The 24228-nt window shown below is 39.0% G+C and overlaps 1 protein-coding gene across 2 annotated transcripts in view; it reads left to right on the top strand.

Moving 5' to 3' along the window:
- LSAMP (limbic system associated membrane protein) overlaps positions 1-24228 on the top strand; it is a 280742-nt gene that overhangs the window by 135353 nt on the left and 121161 nt on the right. For both annotated transcript variants that reach the window (XM_053455439.1, XM_053455440.1), the window contains exon 2: positions 3219-3451. In XM_053455439.1, coding sequence (XP_053311414.1) covers positions 3219-3451 — 233 coding nt within the window. The remainder of the gene's footprint in view (positions 1-3218; positions 3452-24228) is intronic.

Below are 24228 nucleotides of genomic sequence, written 5' to 3'. Positions count from 1 at the left end.
AATACCGTATTTCCCCAAGTAGAAGACACTCCCTTGTATAAGACGGACCTTAATTTTGGGGGTCAAATTTAAAAATATATATATATTACATAAAGTTATTGTACTGGCTGCCTGGGCATGATATGAGTGTGATTGATGTTAGCTGCTAGCAATTGTTAGCAATCACACTCCTATCATGCTCAGGTAGCCAGTACATGCACATCACTTTCAGCCTCCCTGTGCCCCCTGCGCCCGGATCCATGCTATCACACACACACATGTGTTCATTAATTTACTCCCCCACCCTTACCCAAACTGCAGATCTTCTGGTGCGGCCTGCAGACTTCTGTGGGGGCCGCTGTTTTCCTCTGCGTTGCTCGAACAGGAACAGGAACTGAGGGGAGTCATGTGATCCGATGTGCATTCACGTGACTCCACTGGGTTCCTGTGTCACCGCGACGGATTAAGAGACGCTGCTGAGCAACACAGAGGTAGGCAGCAGGTCCCCTTTCCAGTAAAAAAAAAATGTAAAAAAATTTACCACCACTGTATAAGACGCACCCAATTTTTAGACCCCATTATACATGGGGAAATACGGTATACGGTATTCAGAAAAAACAAGTTTCCTAATCTGTTGTAAACCGTAAAGATTTCCCAAACAATAAAAGAATAATCCGGTAACTCAATAAGGCAAATGAAACACGGCGTTAAGAAGGACCAGCAGATGTTAGAATGCGCGTCGCATCACAGACAGAGCAGAGATAGCGGTTAAGTGACAGATGTGTGACTCACTCTCATCCGCTCTCCACCGATGGAGCGCGGAACATAAGGTCAAAAAAAATGTACACTTTCTGTTGTTTTTGTTCAGAAAGTTTGCCTCTGGCGTGATCACGCCCCGGGGCATTTTCTTTTTAAAACGCCGCTTTGCGGTACAAAAGATAATTTCGGTTTTGCTGTTATCGCTCGTGGCAACCAGAGGTTTTTTTTTTTTGCCTATTAAATACTTTTTATTTTCGCTTTCACGTTCATTTCACTGAAGTTCTGCAGACAGAATGATGTTTTATTAATATTCTAACAAAAGTTGTTACAGTCGCATCTCATGCTAATTGTTTACGGGGTTAATTCACTAAACTCATAAAATAGAAATTATTATGAAAAACCAAACTAAGAAAAATGGGAAATATTATTCAGGAAGGGTTGCTTTATTGAGGGGGGGCCGTGAGAAAAGTCTGGTCTCCTATTGGTGGAAATGATGTCACAAGTTTATTTTAGATGCCACTTACTTTATTATGAATACATTTTGTATTTATTCTACGGGATACATTGTATTCCTTTTGCTCGATTGCCTGTAAACTGCTGGGTTTTGATAAATAACTATCTCCGGATAGAATTTTTTTTTTAAATTTGGGGAAGACAATTTTTTTTGGGGGGGTGGCTTCCTCTTTTTTTTATATAAAAAAAATATATAGAAATTATTTTATTTATTGAATAAAAAATATAAATAATAAAAAATAATATTAATAAAAAAATAAAAAAATAATGAATTAATAAATATTCATAAATAGTATTTCAAATTATTGAAAAGTACGGGCAGCAGTGGCCTTCAACGCTCACGTCTAGTAAAGAGAATTGTTTATGGGCTGCATTTATAGAGTTTCACATTCTATTATGTTGCCTTCCAATAAACTCCGCGTCGGTTATAGCTAATGAAGTCTCGACGCCGAAGTTTACAGAAAGGCTGCTATTTTTTTTATTTTTTTTTCCAAACCCACCTGTCTCTCTCCGAAGGAGAAATATTGATGTGGATATTATCAACGTGGCTTGTGGCCAACTCCACTTCTTCCAGAATTAACAAGACACTTGCAGATGAAGTGGAGGTAGAAAGAACATCAGATATACACAACATAAAATATTACAAGCACAACACGCCAAGAAATTAATCGAAGCAGTGCAGTCTCTTTGCGAGAGCGTGACGCCACGGAGTAAAAATAACAGAAAAGAAAAAGCGAGGAACTCAAGCAGAAAAGTGAAAAAAAAAATGAATGTTCTTGTGATTCTGTAAGAGAAGAAAGACTGTGATTTATAGCTTAGTCTATGGTGATCTGTCAGTGTCTTGTCTGTTCCAGGGAAGATGCTCCATATCCACCATTGTAATTAAAGAAACAGGGGGCTTGTGGACGTTGCAAGATCATTTTCTCACATTACAGAAAAAGTTACTTTTTGCATGTTTTTTTTTTTACATTGTTGCAAAGAGAGAAACGACAAAATGTTTCAGTGGATGGGCTTCGCTTGTCTGCGTCCTTGGGCCATAATGAGAAGAGTAATTAGAAAAATCTCGAAGCGAGTGAATGAATTGAATGCCACAATTTGCCAAACAAGAGGATTTTGCGAGAGAGAGAAAAAGATATTATTATTATTATTATTATTATTGGTTTGTATAATTTTTTATTGTTCTTTGATCTTTTTGGCCCCCTCCCCGGCTCCGCTCAACATCTGCTTCTTCACGGTGACCCCTGAGAATCTGCCCCTTCACTCCAAGATTGGAGCAAAAACCCTCCAACCCTGAGAGGTCCCAGGTACGGCACCTGGCCGTCTCATATCATAGCCAACCTGCATTAGAAGCTTAAATGATCTGTCTCTCGGCATGAGCTTGGCGGACCATCTGACTTCCACTTAATAATATAATGCGTATTAATAAAATTTCTTGCTTTTTTAATGGAAAGCATCACATCTCAATTTTCAGGTTGATAATTTAATTCGAACGCCACGTTGAAGAAAAAAATATTGGTCGGGGGAGCTAAAATGTACAAAATCTCAGATTTATTTGAAAAAGCAACATATGTGAAAATATGCTATAAAAAAGGAACCATATATCTCCTATCTAATGAGATTATTAACACGTCTTCATTGTATGTTGCTATTTTTTTACATGTGTCAATCCTGAGGTTTTACCATAAAATGATTAAATCTCTTGTGATTTTTCCCTAAATCCTGGTCTGTTTTATGTCCCAAGACATGGCGGGTTTTATATTTTTTTTAAAGTGTACACATTTACAGAAATGTACGCCCTCCTCACTTGTTGTTTCTGTAAGTCAAATTGTTATGTTATATACTACTTGTCTACCCTTTGTACAGCGACATGGAATATGATGGCGCTAAATAAAACAATAATAATAATCATAATACATGGAAATATTAGAAATCTAATTTCTTAAATGTGTTCTTTGCTTTTTTCTTAGATGTTTTGTGGAAGATAAGAGCTCCAAAGTGGCTTGGCTGAACCGCTCCGGCATCATCTTTGCCGGACAGGACAAGTGGTCCCTTGACCCACGAGTAGAGTTGGATAAGAGAAGCGTGCTGGAGTACAGTCTCCGCATTCAGAAAGTGGACGTCTACGATGAAGGTCCTTACACCTGCTCCGTACAGACACAGCATCACACCAAGACCACCCAGATCTATCTCATCGTACAAGGTAAGGGGACACTTTGAGTTTCGGAACCGTGAGAACCTCTGGGACCCAAAGATTAATTCTTACAATCTTGCCTTATTTATCTATCACTTTGTGCAGATTTTTCACATGATTTAAAGGAATATCACTGTTTTCGAAAACTAAAGCATACTTTTAAATTATATTAATGAATAAAAAATTTTGCCCAATTCCTGAGATGGCTACCGGATCCCAGATTCTGAATGGGACATCACTCCTGTGCTCCAATGGCCCTTTATCACTCCCATCACTCCTGTGTCCCAATGGCCCTTTATCACTCCCATCACTCCTGTGCTCCAATGGCCCTTTATCACTCCCATCACTCCTGTGCTCCAATGGCCCTTTATCACTCCCATCACTCCTGTGTCCCAATGGCCCTTTATCACTCCCATCACTCCTGTGTCCCAATGGCCCTTTATCACTCCCATCACTCCTGTGTTCTAATGGCCCCTTATCACTCCCATCACTCCTGTGTCCCAATGGCCCTTTATCACTCCCATCACTCCGGTGTCCCAATGGCCCTTTATCACTTCCATCACTCCTCTGCTCCAATGGCCCTTTATCACTCTCATCACTCCTGTGTCCCAATGGGTCTTTATCACTCCCATCACTCCTGTGTCACAATGGCCCTTGATCACTCCCATCACTCCTGTGTTCCAATGACCCTTTATCACTCCCATCACTCCTGTCTTCCAATGGCCCTTTATCACTCCCATCACTCCTCTGCTCCAATGGCCCTTGATCACTCCCATCACTCCTTTATTTCAATGGCACGTTGTGTTCTCTGATCCAAGTTTAAGTTTAAAAGGCTAATTGAACGTCAGAAAACCCTTTTGTAATTATGTTACAGCCAGAAATGTCCTTGTTTTCCATGAATATATTTATATAACATTCAAATTGCAGACCAGCGATGAGATTTCTCTGATGGTTTATATATTTAATTATTAGTCAGTTTATCATGAAAAGAAAATGACAAAAGCAAATTTCTGTTACAAACAAAATCCTTGTAATTCATACAAAAGGAAAACACTTTGTCGCGCTCTACTGGAAGAGAATCTCTCGTTGATTTGAAATCATTTGCCAAGATGTTTTGGGTTTTTTCTCAAGCTTTGATGATGGAAATATATTTGTTGACAAAAACATTAAATTCTCACTCACATTAAATGCAGTTTAGAGAAAAGCTTTTAGAACCTCGTTGGCTTAGTTGAGAAAACAAAACAGATACAAATAGAAAATCAAGCTTCTGTTAGAGTTTCTTAAACAAAGCCGACAAAAAGCCGAGAAACCTCAAGGATATATTGAAAAAAAGTTTTTTTTGGTTGAAAATGCATTTATATCAACTGCTTCCAGGGACGATAAACGCTGCATCCTGAAGCGCTATTGATGTTAACCCACACCGAGGACAGTAAACATGATCATGAACCCTTAACCAGTTCACCTGTACTCTAGAAATAATATCCTTCGTAAAAAACTGAAAAGTATGAAAAGTCCACTGGAAGAAAATGTTGTTTTCTTGGGCGAGTGTCTGCAGTTCACACCAAAAATCACCAGTTTCCATTTGTTTTTGCAATCTGTGCTCCAAAAAGTGTGAGGAGAATTTTTAAATGTTCTCCCAACTCAACTGGAAATCCTGATAGAATTCTAACATTCTGAAAATGTTTCACAATAAAAACCTCGGGGTTCCACCTCATCTAATGAATACTCTCCTGGAACCGAGAGGGTTAAGATAGGATAATGTTTGTTTTTTTTACTTTACCGAGAGGGTAGTAGGTAAGAGGAACAGCCTTCCAGCATAAGTAGTAGAAAGCTCATACAGTGAGGGGATTTAAACATGCATGGCATAGGCATATGGCTCCTGAAACTAAGACGAGACCATAACTGAAACGTTTTTAACCCAACTCTTTGCCAGGCACTCGAAGATTAGATCTATTTATTGATACAGAATCCTCATTAAAGTCATATTTCAAGGTAAATCAGGTACCGATGAATTCATTTGTCTCCGGCTTCCCAAATATTGATGATATCATTGATGGTTCTGTAGCAGTTTTACTCCAAATCTGTATAGAAATGGACCACAGTCTAAACAGTCTTATCTCGCCGTAAATTATGCTCTTATAATTAGATTGAATGCACAGGAAACAATTTAATGTGACTTATTTCTCCTTTTTTTTTGCCAAATTCCTCTCTTAAGTAAATAAAACTCTATCCAAGTCAATGGTGGTTTTTTAACGGACAAATGTAATAAAAAAGTATGACAACGAGTCCTCCATCTGGATTTTAAGACACCATTTTAACAATGAACTCCATTGAGTATTGTATTAAAAAAAAATTAATTACTGACCATCAAATTCAGACCATTCACTCCAGTAACCTACCACATTCACCCTAAAACTGCACATTGACCCTAAAAGCCTCTACAACTTATGCTGAAAAGCCACCCAGTTCACCCCATGGACCCGCTTATTGACCTTTAGAAGCTCCTCATTTTTAGAATCTACCCTTAAGAAACCCCAAAAATCTCCCAATTTGAACGAGACCCCAAGGTCGGCACCAATATTATATGTTTCTAAAGAAAAATATAGTTGTATGAGCCCAAGAGAAAATGGAGAGATTTCTTCCATCCGAAAAAGAGACCTCTGAAGTCCAAGAGCTCCTTCAGTCTTCGTCAATGTTGACCAAATAAAAAAGTATCAACATCAACTAAAGACTCCGCATTCTAAATGAATCTACTCTTCTTCGTAATCATAAAAAGCTTTTTTTTTCACAGATCTTTCAATTTATTACTTCTGATTATCTAGAAATGAATTACGAGTCCTTCGAACCAGACAGGGTATTAACCCTTTAAACCTCGGGGTCTCAGAACCTCTTAAGGGTCAAATAATAATAGAATTTGTTTTGGGTTTTTTTTTTTCTCTCCGTTTAGTCTGAATGAGATTTTGATTTAAAAGCTCACAAGAGCCAAAAAAAAAATAAAAATCCTTTTTCTGATTTTATAATAAAACCCCAAAGACTTTTTTTTTTCTCAGATAAATCAAAATTGAAAAGAAAACTAATCTAATACAAAATGTAATCTGCTGATTCAGGATTAATAATTAATGGGGAAAGGGAAGAAGGAAATTACTTTCCTCTGGAAACTTTCTGACCAGCGATATTATTACACTCAGAATAATTATTTTACTGTTCAAAGTACATTTAAAAATGAAGGCAATTTTTTTTTTTTTTACTAACTATTTCTGGAGCCCATTATTCTACTTATGTAAAAATTATATTTATCCTTAAAAGGGTATTTTAATTAAGACAGAAGAATGACCTGGCTCACGTTCATATCAAATGTATCCAATGGTACGAAGAGGGTTGTAAAGCCGGCAAACAATTTTAAAAAATATTCAGTAAAACGGCAGTTTCTTCCCCAAATCCCTGTCTCTGCTGGCTAATCAGCCCCAATCGGTCCATCTAGTGCCCGTTTTCCTGCTGTAATCAGTCTTTGGTTTTATCTTAGTTTCTCCGGGTCGACACGCATATTCTATGGGTCACGGGATGCTGACACGCCCTGCTCCGCTTCCATTTCTCCCTTTAATGGGTGTGTCCCACGATATCAGTAGGACCGCCCACAATGTCAGCGAGAACGCCCAACAATGTCAGCTGGAACGCCCACTAATGTCAACTGGCAAACAATTTTTAAAAAATATTCACCAAAATGCCCGTATCTGTCCCAAGTCTCTGTCTCCGCTGGCAAATCGGCACCATTTGGCCCATCTAGATTGCCTGTTTCTCCTGCTGTAACGACTCAAACCTTAATCAGTGGTTGGTCTCGTCTTAGATTCCGGAGCATACCTGGGAAGCGTTGCTTCTCTGGTTCTCCGGGTCGACACCTGAATCCTCCGGGCCACGGGAGCGGGCAGCTGACACACCCCTCTCCCCACCCATTTTCTCCTTAAATGGGGATGTGTCCCGCAAGGTCAGCAGGGCCGCCTTCTGACGTCAGAGGGACCGCCCATGACAGTGGAAACGCCCATCGAGGTCTGCGGGACTGCCCACTGACGTCAGTGGGCAGTCCTGGCAGCGCCCCGCAAGGGTCGGCTCCGGGTAGTCAGAGCTACAAAAAAATGATTGTTTTAGGGAAAGTTAGACATCATCATTTTCCCGCAGTAACTTTGTATTCAGGAACAGAAATACGAACGTCGTGCAAAATGAACCGTGTTTCAAAGAAACCATGTCCCTTCGCCTTTTAAATATACCCCTTCAGCCTATGATTAGCGTAATTTCTGCCCACCGTTCAGAGCTCCCAAAATATGCTAATGATTTCCAATAACTATAATTCAGAAAGGCTACGCAACAGGAGCGTGTTACAATAATGGGGCAATCTGTCATACCTGCGGCATTCGAAATCTGCTCCGACACCCCCGTCCACCGGGCAACATCGTTAAATCAAAAACCTTCTACTTCTACAGATTTAGCACCTGGCAAGGTGAAGGAGAAACAGATTAAAAAACTACATCCCATCAGGAAACAAAGAGATGAAATACGACCCAAGGACCTTTCCCAATCGCAGAGATGGGGAGAGTAACATAACTCCTAAAACTAGCAGGCATCGTGTGTGGCTCTCTGTCATTGTCGCTTGGCTGCTTTTTGATCGTTGGTGGCTGCGGTGGGATTTCAGAAAGACAGACTGAGACGTTCTGTAGGAAACTCATCTTTTTCTGTTAAATCCTCTGTTTTGTGTCCTGCCCCCCCCCCCCGCAGAGCGAGGAGGGAGACCGTGATGTCACCGTTTAAAATACGCAATAAACGCTAAAAGCGTAGAATTCTGAAATTGTTCTGAAATCATAGGTAGGATTAGGACGACGAGAGGGGAGAAAAAAACCCAAAACAGTCCTCTAATGTCCTAAATTTTTGCCTGTTTATGTCTTTATGACAATGGTAATGAAGTCCTTTCCTCCATAGACCTTCATTAGTCAGAGAGTCCGACTGGGTGATTAAGACCGAGCCATTCTTTTGTTCCCCACAGGCAGTATCATAAGGAGTCGGGGGTGTTTAGTAGATCGGGGATCAGATAACAAATGGCTGATATGCAGCTGCCTGAAAACATTATATTATGGGGCAAAAACTACAACTGGTTTTACCAGATTAAAAAAATAACAATATTTTGGAAAATGTATTTTATCTGATAATTTTAAAAAATCCTGGAGTTTCCCTTTAAGTGTTCTTGGAAAAGTGGAACTGTTTATACTTTTATTTTATATATTTTATATATTATTTTATATAAAAGTGTAAACATCTAAACATATATATTTTTTAGCCGTTTTAGAAATATATCAGTACCAATTTTTTTACAGTTTAACTAGTTTTTTTTTTTTTTTTTTCCATAAACCAGAAAGCAGATCCATGTTTCATAGCAATGTGTCGACACATACAGGAAGATCCTCAATGATTTGCCACCGCTCTTCCTGGGTTTAATACTAATCTTATAAAGCTTTGGGCGGAAAAAAATACTTTACTATTGGAAAACCATTTCATCCACAAGTCTCTCTGTCAGGCCGGGTCCTTGGAGTTCCTCCACACAGAATTGAGTTCACTGACACCGCGGTAAAAAATGAATTATTATCATTATTATTTCAAGGAAACTCAGCATTTCTGGGTCATATTTCAAGGCCCGTGAAGGATTCATGGGGGTATTGATTGAAGCGCGGTGTGCGATTGCGAATGAACCAACTATATTGAAAACCGAACCAAAATCTCTATTTTGCAAGAGAAATAGAGGGGGGGTTGGAATGATAATGGAACCAAAAAAAATTACAAAATTAGGATGAGATGATATTGCTATAAACGGAGTCACGCTGTTCTACACAAAAAAACTACAATTCTGTTAAAGACAGTTTTTTTTTTACTTTGTAGACAGAACCAGATAAAAACTAAATATGAATTAAATCCAGAAAAACATTCCCTGCGTAATTCCGAAAGAATAGTGGATAGTTTTGGAGAGTTTAACGGGAAGGGGCCGGTTTGGATAGAGAAGTGGGCAGGGTCGAGGTGTCCAGGTGATGCTTTAGCTGCAATGGAGGTATGCGCTGATTTTATAGCTCCCTGGGGCTGTCCGGGGAGATCAAAGGAGGCAACTATGCAGGACAGTGGAATAGTGCTCGGAAATCAGGACTGTCCCGCAAAGATTGGGACGCTTGAGAGGTATGCATTAGGACACATGGCTGGGATTACATGAATGAGTTCAAAACATCACATCCTGAGTTTTCACTTCCATTTTCCCACATGCCCAGTGTCCAGGGGGGGTAACTAGAAAGAACAAGCCCTTGGAGCTAAAATTGCACCGGGGCCCCCCAACTTCACCAAAAAACATGTCCCAGAGTTCCACCTTTTCCCCCAAGAAGCGAATCAGTGCCATCCTAACCCCCAAACACTGTACCTGTGCCATTTTTGTCCCCATACAGTTGATCTGTGCCATCATTGCCCCCAAATAGCTTGTCTGTGCCTTCTTTGGCCCTTGCAACATACAGTCTTGCACTCACCTTATAAACACACTTACACACATTTACACATGCAAACACACACATACACATGCTTACACATACACTTATTCATTCTAGTCACACATTCACACTCATTCAACTTTTACATAGACATTCATGCTCACATACACTTATATATAGACATCCATGTTCATAAACTTACCCCTTCCGGCCCCCCTGCACCCCTTACCTCTCCTGCAGGTTTCATCATAACATAAAGTATCCATTAGGTATCTGACTACACTCTAAGTCAAGAGATCAAAAAAGATCAATGAGGTTTTTTTAGAAAAAAAAACAAAACCCTATGATTCTCTTTCATTAATTGTTAAGGGGGAAAACCCCTCTTTAAACTGCAAACTTTACTCAGACTTACAGTAAAATAATAATAATAAAAGGACTGATAATTATTTTTCCCCAGAAACCTTCAGATCGACCGAGGATTTTATTAGTTTCAACATAAAAGTGGATCCACCAGTCTAATTAAGCTCCATCCGGACTGCCAGTTTTGTCTATGCGGGTTATTTGCTTTGCCTTTTCATGCACACAAGACACATATATATTTATATATATATTTTACTTCTGTTTCATGTCTGTCGTTTAAAAAAAAAAACACACACAAGAAGAAAGAAAAGAAAGAAGATCAGAAACAAGAAACATTTTTAATGATCTCGGAGCCGGGGATCGGAGAAGGAGAGGCTGATTAATTTGGGCCAGCGATGTTTCTTTGAGTTATCCGTCTTTCTTAGGGTGGCCTTGTAAAACCCCGTTTCATCTGTTTTCTTTTAACTCTCTCCGTTTCAAGCCGACGCTCGACAAATAACGCTGAGCTTTCACTCCAGACCGCACTTTTAAGTCCTTTCCTTGGCCCCATAAAGCGAGGGTTAAACATTTTCACTGCGGTATTCTCAAAAAAGTGTAAACCGCAAAAAAATATATATACCGTATTTGCTCGATTATAAGACGAGGTTTTTTTCAGAGCAAATGCTCTGAAAAATACCCCTCGTCTTATAATCGGGGTCGTCTTCTAATCAGACCTCAAATAGAGGTCTGATTAGGAGACTAAGATCCAGATCCCCCGCACCGCTGCAGGGGACCTGGATCCTCCTGTCGTCGCCCCCCCCCACACACACACACTTACCGGTGCTTCCGGAGGTGAAGTTGGCAGCGGGGGTTTGTATGCGTCCGTCGCAAATACCTTCCCCGACTGTCAGAGATCATTGTTTCAGAGTTCCTGATCTCTGACAGCCGGGGAAGGTATTTGCGACGGACGCATACAAACCCCCGCTGCCAACTCCACCTCCTTCCGGCTGCCGCGGAATGAGACGTCAACCCGCTGCCCCGGCAATACACCAGGAAATTGGAAGCACCGGTAAGTAAGTAAGTGTGTGTGTGTGTGTGTGTGTGTGTGTGTGTGTGTAGGGCATTTCTGGAATGCCTTACACCCCTATATGCCACTCTGGCACTTAGGGGGTTAAAAGGCATATTATGGGGCAGAGTGGCATATAGGGAGGTATAAGGCATTTCAGGAGGCAGAGTGGCGTTAAGGGGGCATTTAATAGTGCACTCTGCCTCCTGAAATGCCTTATACCTCCCTATATGCCACTCTGCCCCATAATATGCCTTTTAACCCCCTAAATGCCAGAGTGGCATATAGGGGTATAAGGCATTTCTGGAGGCAGAGTGCTCTATATAATGCCTTTTAACTCCCTTAATGCCACTCTGCCTCCTGGAATGCCTTATACCTCCCTATATGCCACTCTGCCCCATAATATGCATTTTAACCCCCTAAATGCCAGAATGGGATATAGGGGTATAAGGCATTTCTGGAGGCAGAGTGGCACATAGGGGGTCAAAAGGCATACCATGGGGCACAGTGGCATATAGAGGGTTAAAAGGCATATCATGGGCCACAGTGCCATATTGGTGTGGCAAGCCTGGGGGCAGATGTGCGTAACTGGGGGACAGGTTGGAAAATACAATAGAAAATATAAAAGAAATAAAAACAAAAAAAAAATATTTTTCTCAATCATAGCTTTTATTAAAAAAAAATAGTTTACATGAATTAACATTTACTGGTAAAACTTTTTTCCTTTAGGGTCGTCTTATATTCAGGCTTTTTCTTTTTTTCCTAAGTTAATATTCAGATTTTGGGGGGTCGTCTTATAATCAGGGTCGTCTTATAATCGAGCAAATACGGTATATTTTTTCAGAAAGATTTTAGCTGCAGAAGAAGACATAGACAACATTTACAGCCCGTTTCTCCTGCTGTAAAGACTCAAACCTTAATCAGTCGTTGGTTTCTAATGATCGAAATAATAATAATAATAATAATAAAAATAATAATAATACCGTATTTGCTCGATTATAAGACGATTCTGATTATAAGACGACCCCCCAAAATCTAAATATTAATTTAGGGAAAAAACAAAAAGCCTTAATATAAGACTACCCTATAGGAAAAAAAGTTTTACCAGTAAATATTAATTCATGTAAACAATTTTTTCATATTTAATAAAAGCTATGATTGAGAAAAATATATATATTTTTTCCTTTTATTTGCCAACCTGCCCCCCCCAGTTATGCACATCTGCCCCCAAGGTTGCCACTCTGCCCCCAGAAATGCCTTAATCCCTCTTTATTTGCCACTCTGCCCCATGATGTGCCTTTTAACCCTCTATATGCCACTCTGCCTCCAGAAATGTCTTATGCCCTCCTATATGCCACTCTGCCCCATGATATGCCTTTTAACCCCCTATATGCCAGAGTGGCATATAGGGGGTTAAAAGGCATTTCTGGAGGTATATATATATTTATATATATATATCTGCTAACAGCAATCAAACCCCTATCAAGCCAAGGCAGCCAGTACATGCTGGAACCTGGGGATGATAGGAGTTTGAGTACAGCCTCTCTATGCCATGCTACCACCCCCCCCCTTACACATGCATGCTATCACACACGCACACTCATTCACAAACATTTAAATACTCATTCATTCCATTAATCACACATACACACACACTCAAACCCCCCACCCCCTTACCTGAACTGCAGATCTCCCACTCGCAGACTTCTGCAGGGGCCCGGCTGTGCGAGCAACTTCTCTGGCCCCGCCCCCAGAGGAAGGAGGGGGAAGCAGAATTATGTGACACCCTGCTAGCTTCCTGCTGCTAATAGAAGAGACGCTGCTCGGGACCAAAGCACCGGTAAGCAGCCTGGCCCCAGCAGACATTTTTTTGAGGTCTAGACGACCTCGATTATAAGACGAGGGGTATTTTTCAGAGCATTTGCTCTGGAAAAAACCTCGTCTTATAATCGAGCAAATACGGTAATAGTAATACTAATAGTAATAGTAATAATAATATTAATAAATAATGGTAGAGGCTCATGCAACAATCAAGGGAGAGTCCAGTAAGCAGCTTCCAATTATTATTATTATTATTATTATTATATAATTTAATAATAATAATGACAATTAAAAAAATAGATGACTTTCAGTGGCAGTATTAAATATGCATGTATCTCAGAAATGACGAATTCCCCAAACTTTGCAGATCAATGATAAATGTTCTTGACGAGTAAAGTAAATTATAACCATTATCCTTAATGTACTCGCCTACAATAGTTTAGCAAACCTTTTCTTGCAAAAAGGCAATTATTCAGCTTTAAATGACATAATTTCATCTTCAGTAGATAAATATATGTATACAGTATATCCATCACTACAATGAGATTTTCATTAAAATATATCTCAGTAAAAAAGTACGATGACCAATGATTTTTCCAAAGAACTTTAAAAACATTTTGTACGTTGCTAAAAAAAAAAAAAAAATTAAAAAAAATTCAAATATAATTTTCCCTAATAGCTTGAATTAAGATATTGGAAATAAAAGATTTATCTCCTGCTTTTAAATTATATTCAGCAATAAAGAAGTCATTTCCCTGTAGAATAAATGTATTTTAAATAGATACAAGATTAATTTCCCCATAGATCTAATAAAACCTTTAGGAATAAAATGTACATTTCCATATATATAATGTGTAAAAGGAGACAAAAGATGAATGTCCCTAAGGATTAAATAATGTTTTATGGAATACAATATTAATCTCCCAAGGTAATGACATCTTTCCAACATCTCATGCCTCCTGACCGTAATGGAAGGTTAAACAAGGTTTGCCTTTATTTAAACGAGGCTAGATGAATCCGCTCAGCGTGACCTTAATCAAATCAAAGCCAACATGGGAAGCTCACATAGACCACATGTGCAATAAAACACTCACTTATTATATTTATATACTTCTAGGTTGCTTAATAGAGGGTTAACAAATTGTATTATGTTACCGAAAGCAAATAATGAGAAAGAAAAAAGTTAAGTACTTTATCGGCTACAAAGTAAGATTCCAGCCTCGGATTGTGAGCAAGAAAAGTTAACCGCAACCACATATTCATACTGTCACCATTATGAGGCATCAATTTGTGAGTTTCTAGCACCAAGAAGGTCTTTATAATCCGCCTTTCTTAATTTATGCCCCCACCATCATGATGCCCCCACCACCTCGCGCGCATTGTTATTTAAAATGCTTATAGACAGTTTTTTAAGGGTCCTTAGCCTTTCCATAGATACCGACAACGATTTGTTTATGTGTGACAGAGAGAGTGCACTAAAGCATTTAAGAGGCTAATTAATCACAAGCACACACTCTTCCCTCTTAAAACACTACACACACTCCTTTAAGATAGCTCCCGACATGTGGAGTCAAGTTAATTTATTACATAAGTTATGGTGGGGTAAAGGTGATGGAAACTCTTCCACCTAAAATTAAGGGGGTAGTAGAAATATTATTAATCACTCATCTACAGACACCAGAAGGCTTGTTTTCCCCTCTCATGGTGCTGCCACAACCGCAAGGGATTCTGGGTAGGTGCATGTAAAGGCTGTCCTGTACAGCGGGCAATTACTTTCAAGGGATCTGTGTATAAAGTGGATATAGAGGTAAAAGGTGATCATTGTTAACCTTATTTGAATGCGCCTACCCAGAATCCCTTGTGGTTGTGGCAGCACCATGAGAGGGGAAAACAAGCCTTCTGGCATGTCTGGTGTCTGTAGATGAGTGTTTAATAATACTTCTACTATCAAGTTAATTTATGTGACTCTATGGCCAGTTGTAGGTCTAGGAACTAGGAAGACTGTGGAGGTCATTGGACATGCGCGGGATAGACATACGGCTCCTGAATCTAAGACGAGACCAACGACTGATTAAGGTTTGAGAAACGGGCGACTAGACGGGGGCCGGATGGACCGATCTTCCGGCAAATTCTATTTGTCGATGTATATATTTGTATGTGTTGTTTTCTAAATGTTCAGTCACCGCACAGATTGACAAAAATAAATAATATTTCTATATTTTTTTTTCTCCAAGATATAAATCAGGCACTAGGACACCCTTTTCGTTCAGCAACTCAACATTGTTTACCTCTGTAAAGCCGCTCTGTAATCATCTACATCTGTCGGTCTCGTCCAAGGTGCTTGCACTTTGTCAGTGAAGTTACTGAACTCTCTATGGTGTTTATATCTCACTTTCTATCATCGCACACATAAGGTTTCTATGGGGTCTCTAGTAGTATTCTTCCTAGGTCTTGGTGTTGTGGAACATTGACAGCCTGGTCCAAGTTGTACCAGAGTTTGACTTTTGTGCTGATTTAGTAGATCTAGGGTAAACTTGACCTTTAGTCAATCGACCCATAAGGATTAAAATATTAAAATAGGATCCACCAAGCCAGACCAATTGAGATCCCTTAGTCTTTCATAATCATTTTTCTCTAGTTCACCCTCCTCTGAACTCTCTCCAGAGTGTTAATATTCCTCTGTTCTTGTCTTCTATTGTTCTTGACCAGAACCTTTAATGCTATAGTTTGCCTCCGGAATTTAAGTCCCAAATGCATTATTTTACATTTATAAACATTGAACAGTGTCTTCTGCTACTCCTCGTTTAAGGTGTCAGATGTCCAAAACTTACTTGTATCAGTGGTATATTGGGCGAGCATTTAAAACCCTCTGTCTTGGCTCTGGGATTTGTCTCAGGTAGTTTTTTGCTGTCTGCGTAGAACGTTTGGGATTCAGTAGAGTAGCGAGTTTGCATGAAGAGACGACAGTGGTGGAATTGGTTCGTTCAGCTCCCGGTGGAGCAAAGGGACAGATGTTCAAACCTTGCCATTGATCTCTGCGGAGCGATCGGTGCGGATTTATTGTCCAAGCTCCGTCAAGTTTAGAAGTTTATTGTCCGAAAAACACAGTAGGAAGTGAGTTTTAGAACTCCCTTCTCTATGGGGTAAGCACGCTGCTTCAAGAAAGAGGAACGCTGTTGATTCTACGAGGCTTCTATCGACAATTTAAGAAGTATTGTAACTACTTCAGCATTTAAATAGGTTCAATTTCAATTAAAAAGTGTATATATACATAGATCTGTTTTGATGGCATGTGACAACTATAATATATTGTATATACATAGAAATATGATAGAAATATTTCATAAAAATATATTATTATTATTATTAATTATTATTATTATTATTAATTATTATTATCACTATTATTTGTTGCTTATTAAAGCAAGGTAGATTAGAGAAACCTCTTTATGTTGATGCCGATATACATTCTGTACTATATTTTTTATTCTGGAATTATCAAGGTGATTTTTTTTTCTGGAAAGTATGACAAATAGCCGTTTATCTAATTGGAACTTAAAGGATAAGATTAAAATTATAAAGCTTATTATAAAGATCTTACCAATTTACCTTTAAAAAACATTTTCCCCACAATGTCCCCGGTCTAGTAGAATTTTTGCGGTTTGATTCATCCTGAACAATGCCATGAAACACTTTGGTTAATAAAATGGTTTTGGCAGTGTTTTACACTGGAACAACTCACTACCATCAGGCACTTCACTCCCATCACACCTATCACACATCACTCCTATTACACCTATCACACAAAACACTTCATTCAATCACACTCACTCCCCATCACACCTATAACACCAAACACTTCATTCAATCACACTCACTCCCCATCACACCTATCACACATCACTCCAATTACCCCTATCACACAAAACACTTCATTCAATCACACTCACTCCCCATCACACCTATCACACATCACTCCTATTACACCTATCACACAAAACACTTCATTCAATCACACTCACTCCCCATCACAACTATCACACATCACTCCAATTACACCTATCACACAAAACACTTGGGATTGAAGTGTCACTCCCATCACACCTACCCCAAAAAACAACTCACTACTATCAGACACTTCACCCCCATCACGCCTATCACACATCACTCCAATTACACCTATCACACAAAACACTTCATTCAATCACACTCACTCCCCATCACACCTATCACACATCACTCCAATCACACCTATCACACAAAACACTTCATTCAATCACACTCACTCCCCATCACACCTATCACACCAATTACACCTATCACACAAAACACTTCATTCAATCACACTCACTCCCCATCACTGGCCATCACTGCATTTTAGGATCTGTAAATCTTTGCTTTACCACATGTATGGACATGAAATGGCAGGTGGGAATGGCTGTAGGCGGCCAGTCTGCTCTGATGTAATACCTAGATGAGAGGTTTGGAGGAACTGTCATAAATGTTGTGCCACTTAAAGTACAAACCATATGGAAATATTGAAGTTGTTTGTAATGCCCCCTAGCTCATTCTTCATACTTTGGTGGGGGGTGTCTTTCTTGAAGATGACTTTGTTCTTTGACATAACAGGACCTTCCAGGATACTATAGATTAATTCACTTTCCTGTTTCCTTGAGGGTTAAACCTTAAATCAATCTTATTGTTAAATATACCATTGAGGTCACTCAGGTTGTGTACATTTTTTTACCTCTTTCACATATAATCTGTGAAAGTATATAGTAGACAGGTCAAGGTCAGGGCAGGCAGCAGGGTGTGGATTCAGGCAACACAGCGAAGGTCAGATTTAAAAAAACAAAAAACAAAAACAAAACCCATATAACTTGTAACTATTTCCTTGGTTTTGGGGGGTATTACCTTATTTGGGCTTGTTTGCCTTCTTTTGGATCAGTAGAAGGGTTGAAAATGATGGACCTTGGGTTTTTTTTAACCTCAATCACTATGTTACTATGTAACCTATTCCACAGAGATATATCTATATTTTTTACGTATATGTTTGCGTTGATCTTCTCTCCTGATTTAAGACTGAAGAAGTCAGTGATCTCCACATGTTGTCTGTGGATCTCTGTCCATGAATATGTAGAAATTTTAGCTTCCATCTGAATAAAGCGTCTCCCGCGTCCCTGTTTCTAATCCTCTGTCGTGTCCTGTTGCTTGTTGAATATCCCAGCCCGCAGGCATCATTAGTTATCGAGGATAACAAAAACCTGCGAATCCCGCCGCCGAATTGTTATTTTTGTGTAGGCAAAGTTACTCCCGCTGTGAGGATCCACGTGGGGCACCTGACGCTTCTCAATGTGACACCAAAAACCTCCAGAAGTCCACACCAGAATGTGCGTATCACCCGAAACCTTTCCAGAAGGATATAACATGCATTAAAATGCATTAAAACACGTACAAAAAAAGGGACAGTATAATTAGGTAGAAGCTGCGGCTCTAAAGCTGCAACTTCCACTGTACGAAGATTATCGCCAGGCACTGGCAGCTTGAAGCTGTATGCCTCTGGCATGGAATGAGTCAAAAAGGTAGAAAATGTGCCCTCCTTATTAAAGTAGAAAACGTTTTGCATAAATGGCAGACTCCCCAAAACACGTGGAAAAAAAATAACTATAGAGAATTGCCTTTAATAATGAGAAATGTATGCAAAAGAAACAATGTATGCCATTAAATAAGAAAACCAATTAAGGCAACGGCTTCTTAGGCTTGCAAAGTTTCATAGTTACAACTAGTGGAGACATTTTAAATGCTCATGGCCCCTTTAATTAGTCCATATTAATGCCAGAGCTGGACCGAAATTAGGGTTCTGCTTATTAATGGCTCAAAGGGGCACAGAAGAGGCCATTCTGCTGCAACAATTACCTTCTTCCTTCACGGTCTGGCTATTCTTGACACCGATTGGCTGCATTGGCTACTGTGATTTGGATTTTTGCATACCCAGACACTGACTCCGCCCTTTGCCCATGTATGCAAATATATCCGCAAGAAGCTTTGATACAGAGGTGAAATATTGATTAATAGATGTTTCATTATTTACCGTTATTGATTTGATTTGGGTTTCCTGTACCATCCTGTATTTCATGTATATGGGACTGGAATACGTTTTAAATTAACCCTTAAATGTCTGTAATTTGATGGAAAAATCTGGAAAATAAAGCTGACGAGATCAAATATAAGATTAAACGGCCACTAAAACGTTTATTCTGCACTGCATCGATTTTAGTAAGAGCCGGGGTTCATAAGACGGACCGAAAGAGAAGTGGCCATGAAATCGCTCTCTAATTGACTAGACTTGGCCTAAATTATTGCATCGAATAAAACTAATGAGACAGCGAATAGAGAAGCCTCCCTCTCACCCACTCCCGTAACCACAAGCCGGTTAACGCATACAACTTGGGTCCTACAGTCTGTCGCCGGTGAATAAGGACCCGTGTCCTATTATTTCTTATTCAGATAACCAATGAGATGTGAAATAGGCTTCTCGCCGTTTGATCACATCAACGCCATCGACTCGTTGGCTGTGGTTATAGACAGCACTCCTGTCGGCCGTGAAGGCCTCGCGTGCGTTTGAGCTGCTAAGCATTGGAAGAGGTGCCCAGGAAGCTTGCAGGTCCTATGTAACGAAGAATAAATAGTTTAGAGATACAAAGTATCCTATCCTAGCCTGAAAGACCTCGAGATTAAAGGTGCCCCTCCACCTGGACATTTTTTTCTCCTAACTTTCCTAAATACTTCAATTATTACGTCCTCATCCCGTATCCATGCTAAATAAACTTATTTTTGTACAATAATTCACCGTTTTTTCTGTAGTTTCTTGTTGGAAACCTGTTCAGCGCAGCCTCATTATGTGTCCCCTCTGCACTGCTCTGCGCTGGCTGCCTGCCAATTTCTGACATTACAGGCCCGTTAGTTAAAAGAGACTGGGAGCGGCTGCAGGAAGTCTGAGGCAATACAAAGAGGAGGAGCTTTGGAGGAACTGAAGGGTCTCTGTTGCTAAGCAGCTGTAGTATCCCAATAAACCTTTTAATAAAGTTTTCAAGCGACAGGGAGAATGAAGGAGAAAAATAAATTGGCAAAAATGTTTCTTTCCCTTCTCTCTACATGACACGGATTCATCTGGGGATATTTTCTGAGAAATCCTTTTAACTGACAGCAGATTGTAACCCCCTTTTAATTAAAAATACTTGTTTATTGAAATAATAAAAAAAGAATACAAATATATAATTATATTTATATCAACATCCTCAACCTCAGGCTTTGCGATTTATTTCCCATGCTGTTTTCCATACTCCTTTTGATTCCTCTAGTTCCATAACTTTCCATACCTTGCATAAAATCCCCCTTATTTTCTAAGCGCCTGCACTAACTCTCGCTCGGCAGTGATCATAGTTACCAACAGTCCTGATTTGTTTTATATAGTCTTGCTGCCTGATAGCCTCAGCCTCAAGTGCTTTGTTGTTTGCAATTTTTCTAGGTGAAATCCCCATTTGCAGAAACAGCATGGGACGATACCTTGTGTGCTAGATTTTTTTTTCCAGTTGCAAAGGAATCTAACAATATTTTAATGGAAGTGGTTAACAGCCCCCCTCGATTTATGCCACCGTTTTCATGATTTTTGTGAAATGGACCCTTTTATAAATCATGATTTATACGCCTATTACATGTTGAAATAATGAGTATGTATTTAAACCTTAAAAAGCAGAGCACGTTTTTTCTTTGCTTTTCATTAGATTTTGATTGATTATAATAACTCTTACGATGCATTAGCGAGGTATTTAAATATCCATCTTTGGTGAGCTGTAATAATTATTAAAGTGGATGAGTTAGTCTGCGTTTCTGTGTATATCAAGGTTAGTGGTGAGCACTATTTCCTATCATTTTAATGTACAGTATCATTATATAAATGGGTAAATAAATATATAATGCCATTATTTATTGATTTAAATAGCGCCATCATATTCCACTTTTTTTAGACTTTAATGTGTTTCTGTAAATGGCTTAGTTAATTGACTTGTTACCTAAATAACCCTACCCAAAAAAAATACGCCTTGACAGAATATACATTTTTGAAAATTCAAGCTATAGTAGAAATGGGGATTTTTTTGTTTAGTTTTTTTAGAAAAATAAGTTTTAACAAAAATATTCTGGCTTGAAATAAAATAATAATAATAATAAATAATCATTATTTTATATATTAAATGTTAGCATTATCATTATTATATATTATTATATATTGAATATTATTATTATTATTCTTATTATTATATCCAAGCTTAATAGGCCTCAGGCGCAAGTAACGCATATTCATCATAACCGTAGCATAAAAATGTAGAAGTGTCATTATAATCCATCGTTTGACGTCTCATGTGACCACACATATTATTGGACAGTTACAGGCCCAAAATATTTTGCTTAGCAAGCAGATTTTTATATCCTTTAGAGCTCAGGCAATGATGGGCCAAGAAAGCAGAACGGTGTTATCTATGAAAAGTTAGTATGCTCAACTGGAGCAGGTCTTAGTAGCCATGTCTCTGCTTCCTAAACATATTTCCTTGTTAAATGAAATGAAGATAGAAAGCAAAACCATCTCCTTGCAAGAAGTGGAGAATTGGTCATAAGTCTCCTTCTTTTCTCTAATAAAAAGCTAATCACAAGGAACGAAAGTTAGTTCTCAGAAGGGTTTCGCTGGAGCAAATAGGCGTCCAATTTCCAAAAGTCGGAGAAAGAGGAACGCAGGTGATCCTGAATAAAAAGTAGCCAGATATTGCAAATAAATAGAACTTATTCTGTTAAGGAGAGGTGGAAACAGTTACGACGGAACATAAAGCTCTAGAAAAAAAAGAGAGAAGTTGGTTAAATAACAAAAGTCAAACGTTGCTAAGGATTCTTAACAAAAGTCCAAGGACTAGTAGAACCTTATGTCATTATGTAACATAACACAATGACTATTCTAGAAGACATTGTAAGGAACATTATGAAGGCCAAGCGATCAGCAGATTAATGACTTTAAAGACCTGCGCGCTACCGCGGCCAAAGGGACACTCTTCATGATTAATCACGATACAATAGCAAAACTTTGTCAGCTTGATAGGAAGCAGAAAAACCAATTATGGCCCTCTTATAGTGTAATAGATTTTTAGAGTCGGGATTAGACGTTGGGTGTAGCCCATGACCTTAGACAATTGGCCATCAAGTGTTTTAGAAATCCCTCTATATCACGAGCAAAAAAGATAAATGGGCGCATCGTGGCGCCTGCTGGAAATTCCTCAATGAAACCTGTTTGTAAGGGATAATTTGAAATCAAAGAAGGAGGATCATTCTGTGCATTATTTTATATATAAAACTGTGTAGAGAACATATTATAAAGTAATATGTAATAAGTAACGAAAAAATAAAATAAAATTGGTGTAAATATTTCGAACAATCACTTTTTTATATAATGCCTTATAAAAGAACCCGAATTTCTTAAATGTCATTATTTAGTTGGGTTTTTTTTTACCAGTTTTAAAACAGTTTAAGAAAAAGAGCAGACTGGTTCTTGTGTTCTCCTGACATCTGACATCACGGTAAGGTCGCAGTCATAGCCTTCGCTAAGAATGAATGCGTTCCCGTAGAGCATCTTGGAAACCTCAGCTTCATTGACCCTGTTGAGTTTTGACGTCTTTGGGCTCCAAAGGGAATTTCAAAACAAATTCTTGGAAAGTCAGTATTACAATGAGTCGAGTTGCCCATATGCTTTTTTTTTTTTTCTTTTGCGTGTTGAACCATAAAAATAATGATACCTCTCATGTTAGGTCTGATAGAACGTCAGTGTCGACACAGAATCTAATCAAGACTGATTGACTAAGGTTAACAATGTAACAAAGTAACATATGGAAAACAAACTCGTAGAGCTTTGGTATGGCCCATGACCAAGCAGTCAAACCATGGAATATAAAGTGGTCCATAAGGTGTGGGTTTTAGCAAGCCCGGAATGGCCATCTGGCACACTGGGAGGATGCCTGGTTGGCTGCTGGCTGACATCGCACCTAGATCGGGGGATGAAGTGTGGGTAACCTGCTGGATATGGCCAGCTGCATGTCTCATGGTCATACAAACATATCAGCCCCATGTATGTCAAGTTTACAAGCTGCCGGCCTTAAAGTGGGCTTTAGACTAGGTCATCCTCCATAAAAAAAACAATAGGAAGGAAAATATATCTTGCTCATTCCTACAACATTGAATGGATAGTTCACATGCAGAATATATACAATTCATGTCCTTCAAGAGCATGTATCTGCTGTACCTTCACATATATATAAATATATATGCAGTATAAGCAGTTTTACTCTTGTAGAAGGTCCACAGCTAAAAGGAAACAGTAAGGTTTGATAAACCATGAAACGAGCTAATTGGGAGAAAATGTCACAGTTTTCTTTTATTTTAATGGAGGGAAAACAGTTTGACTGCTGCTAAGAGCCATTAAACCCCTCTAGTCTGCCGTTTTACTGCCTGCCGTAAGAGCTCAATGGGAGCGCATGCACATTAACAACGCTGACAACTGATGCCAGTAGGCAGTCTTTGGCTTGTTAGCAACTGAGCAGACTTTCTAAGGGAAACTTCACTTTTCCTTAAAAGAAAACACACAAAAAATCGGACGACTGTGCCTTTAAAAAAAGTATCTATTTAAATTAAGACCGCTGCCGCTTAGTGGCCGTGTCTGGTACTGCAAGAAATAAATATCTATACCCCATACCACCCAGATTTTTCAATTCTGTCATTTTTTTTAAGCGTTAAAACTGGTAATTTCGTTGCAGAATAAATGCCCTTGAATTAATCTCTCTGTCTGTAAAATATGTCTTTTGGCTCGCCGAGATTTCGCTTAAACGAACCTGCAATGTTCCTGCAGAAGAAGGAGAGATTATCAGATATGAATGCGAAGGACTCCAAGGTATCAGCGTGTTCATCCCGTTAATCATTTGAGATTTATCTGCTGCTGAGAAAAAAATGCATTGATCAGC

Source organism: Spea bombifrons, chromosome 2 (genome assembly GCF_027358695.1).
Source record: "Spea bombifrons isolate aSpeBom1 chromosome 2, aSpeBom1.2.pri, whole genome shotgun sequence".
Taxonomy (NCBI): domain Eukaryota; kingdom Metazoa; phylum Chordata; class Amphibia; order Anura; family Pelobatidae; genus Spea; species Spea bombifrons.
The sequence above is the reverse complement of the archived record's forward strand: the minus strand, read 5'-3'. Positions and strand labels throughout refer to the sequence as shown.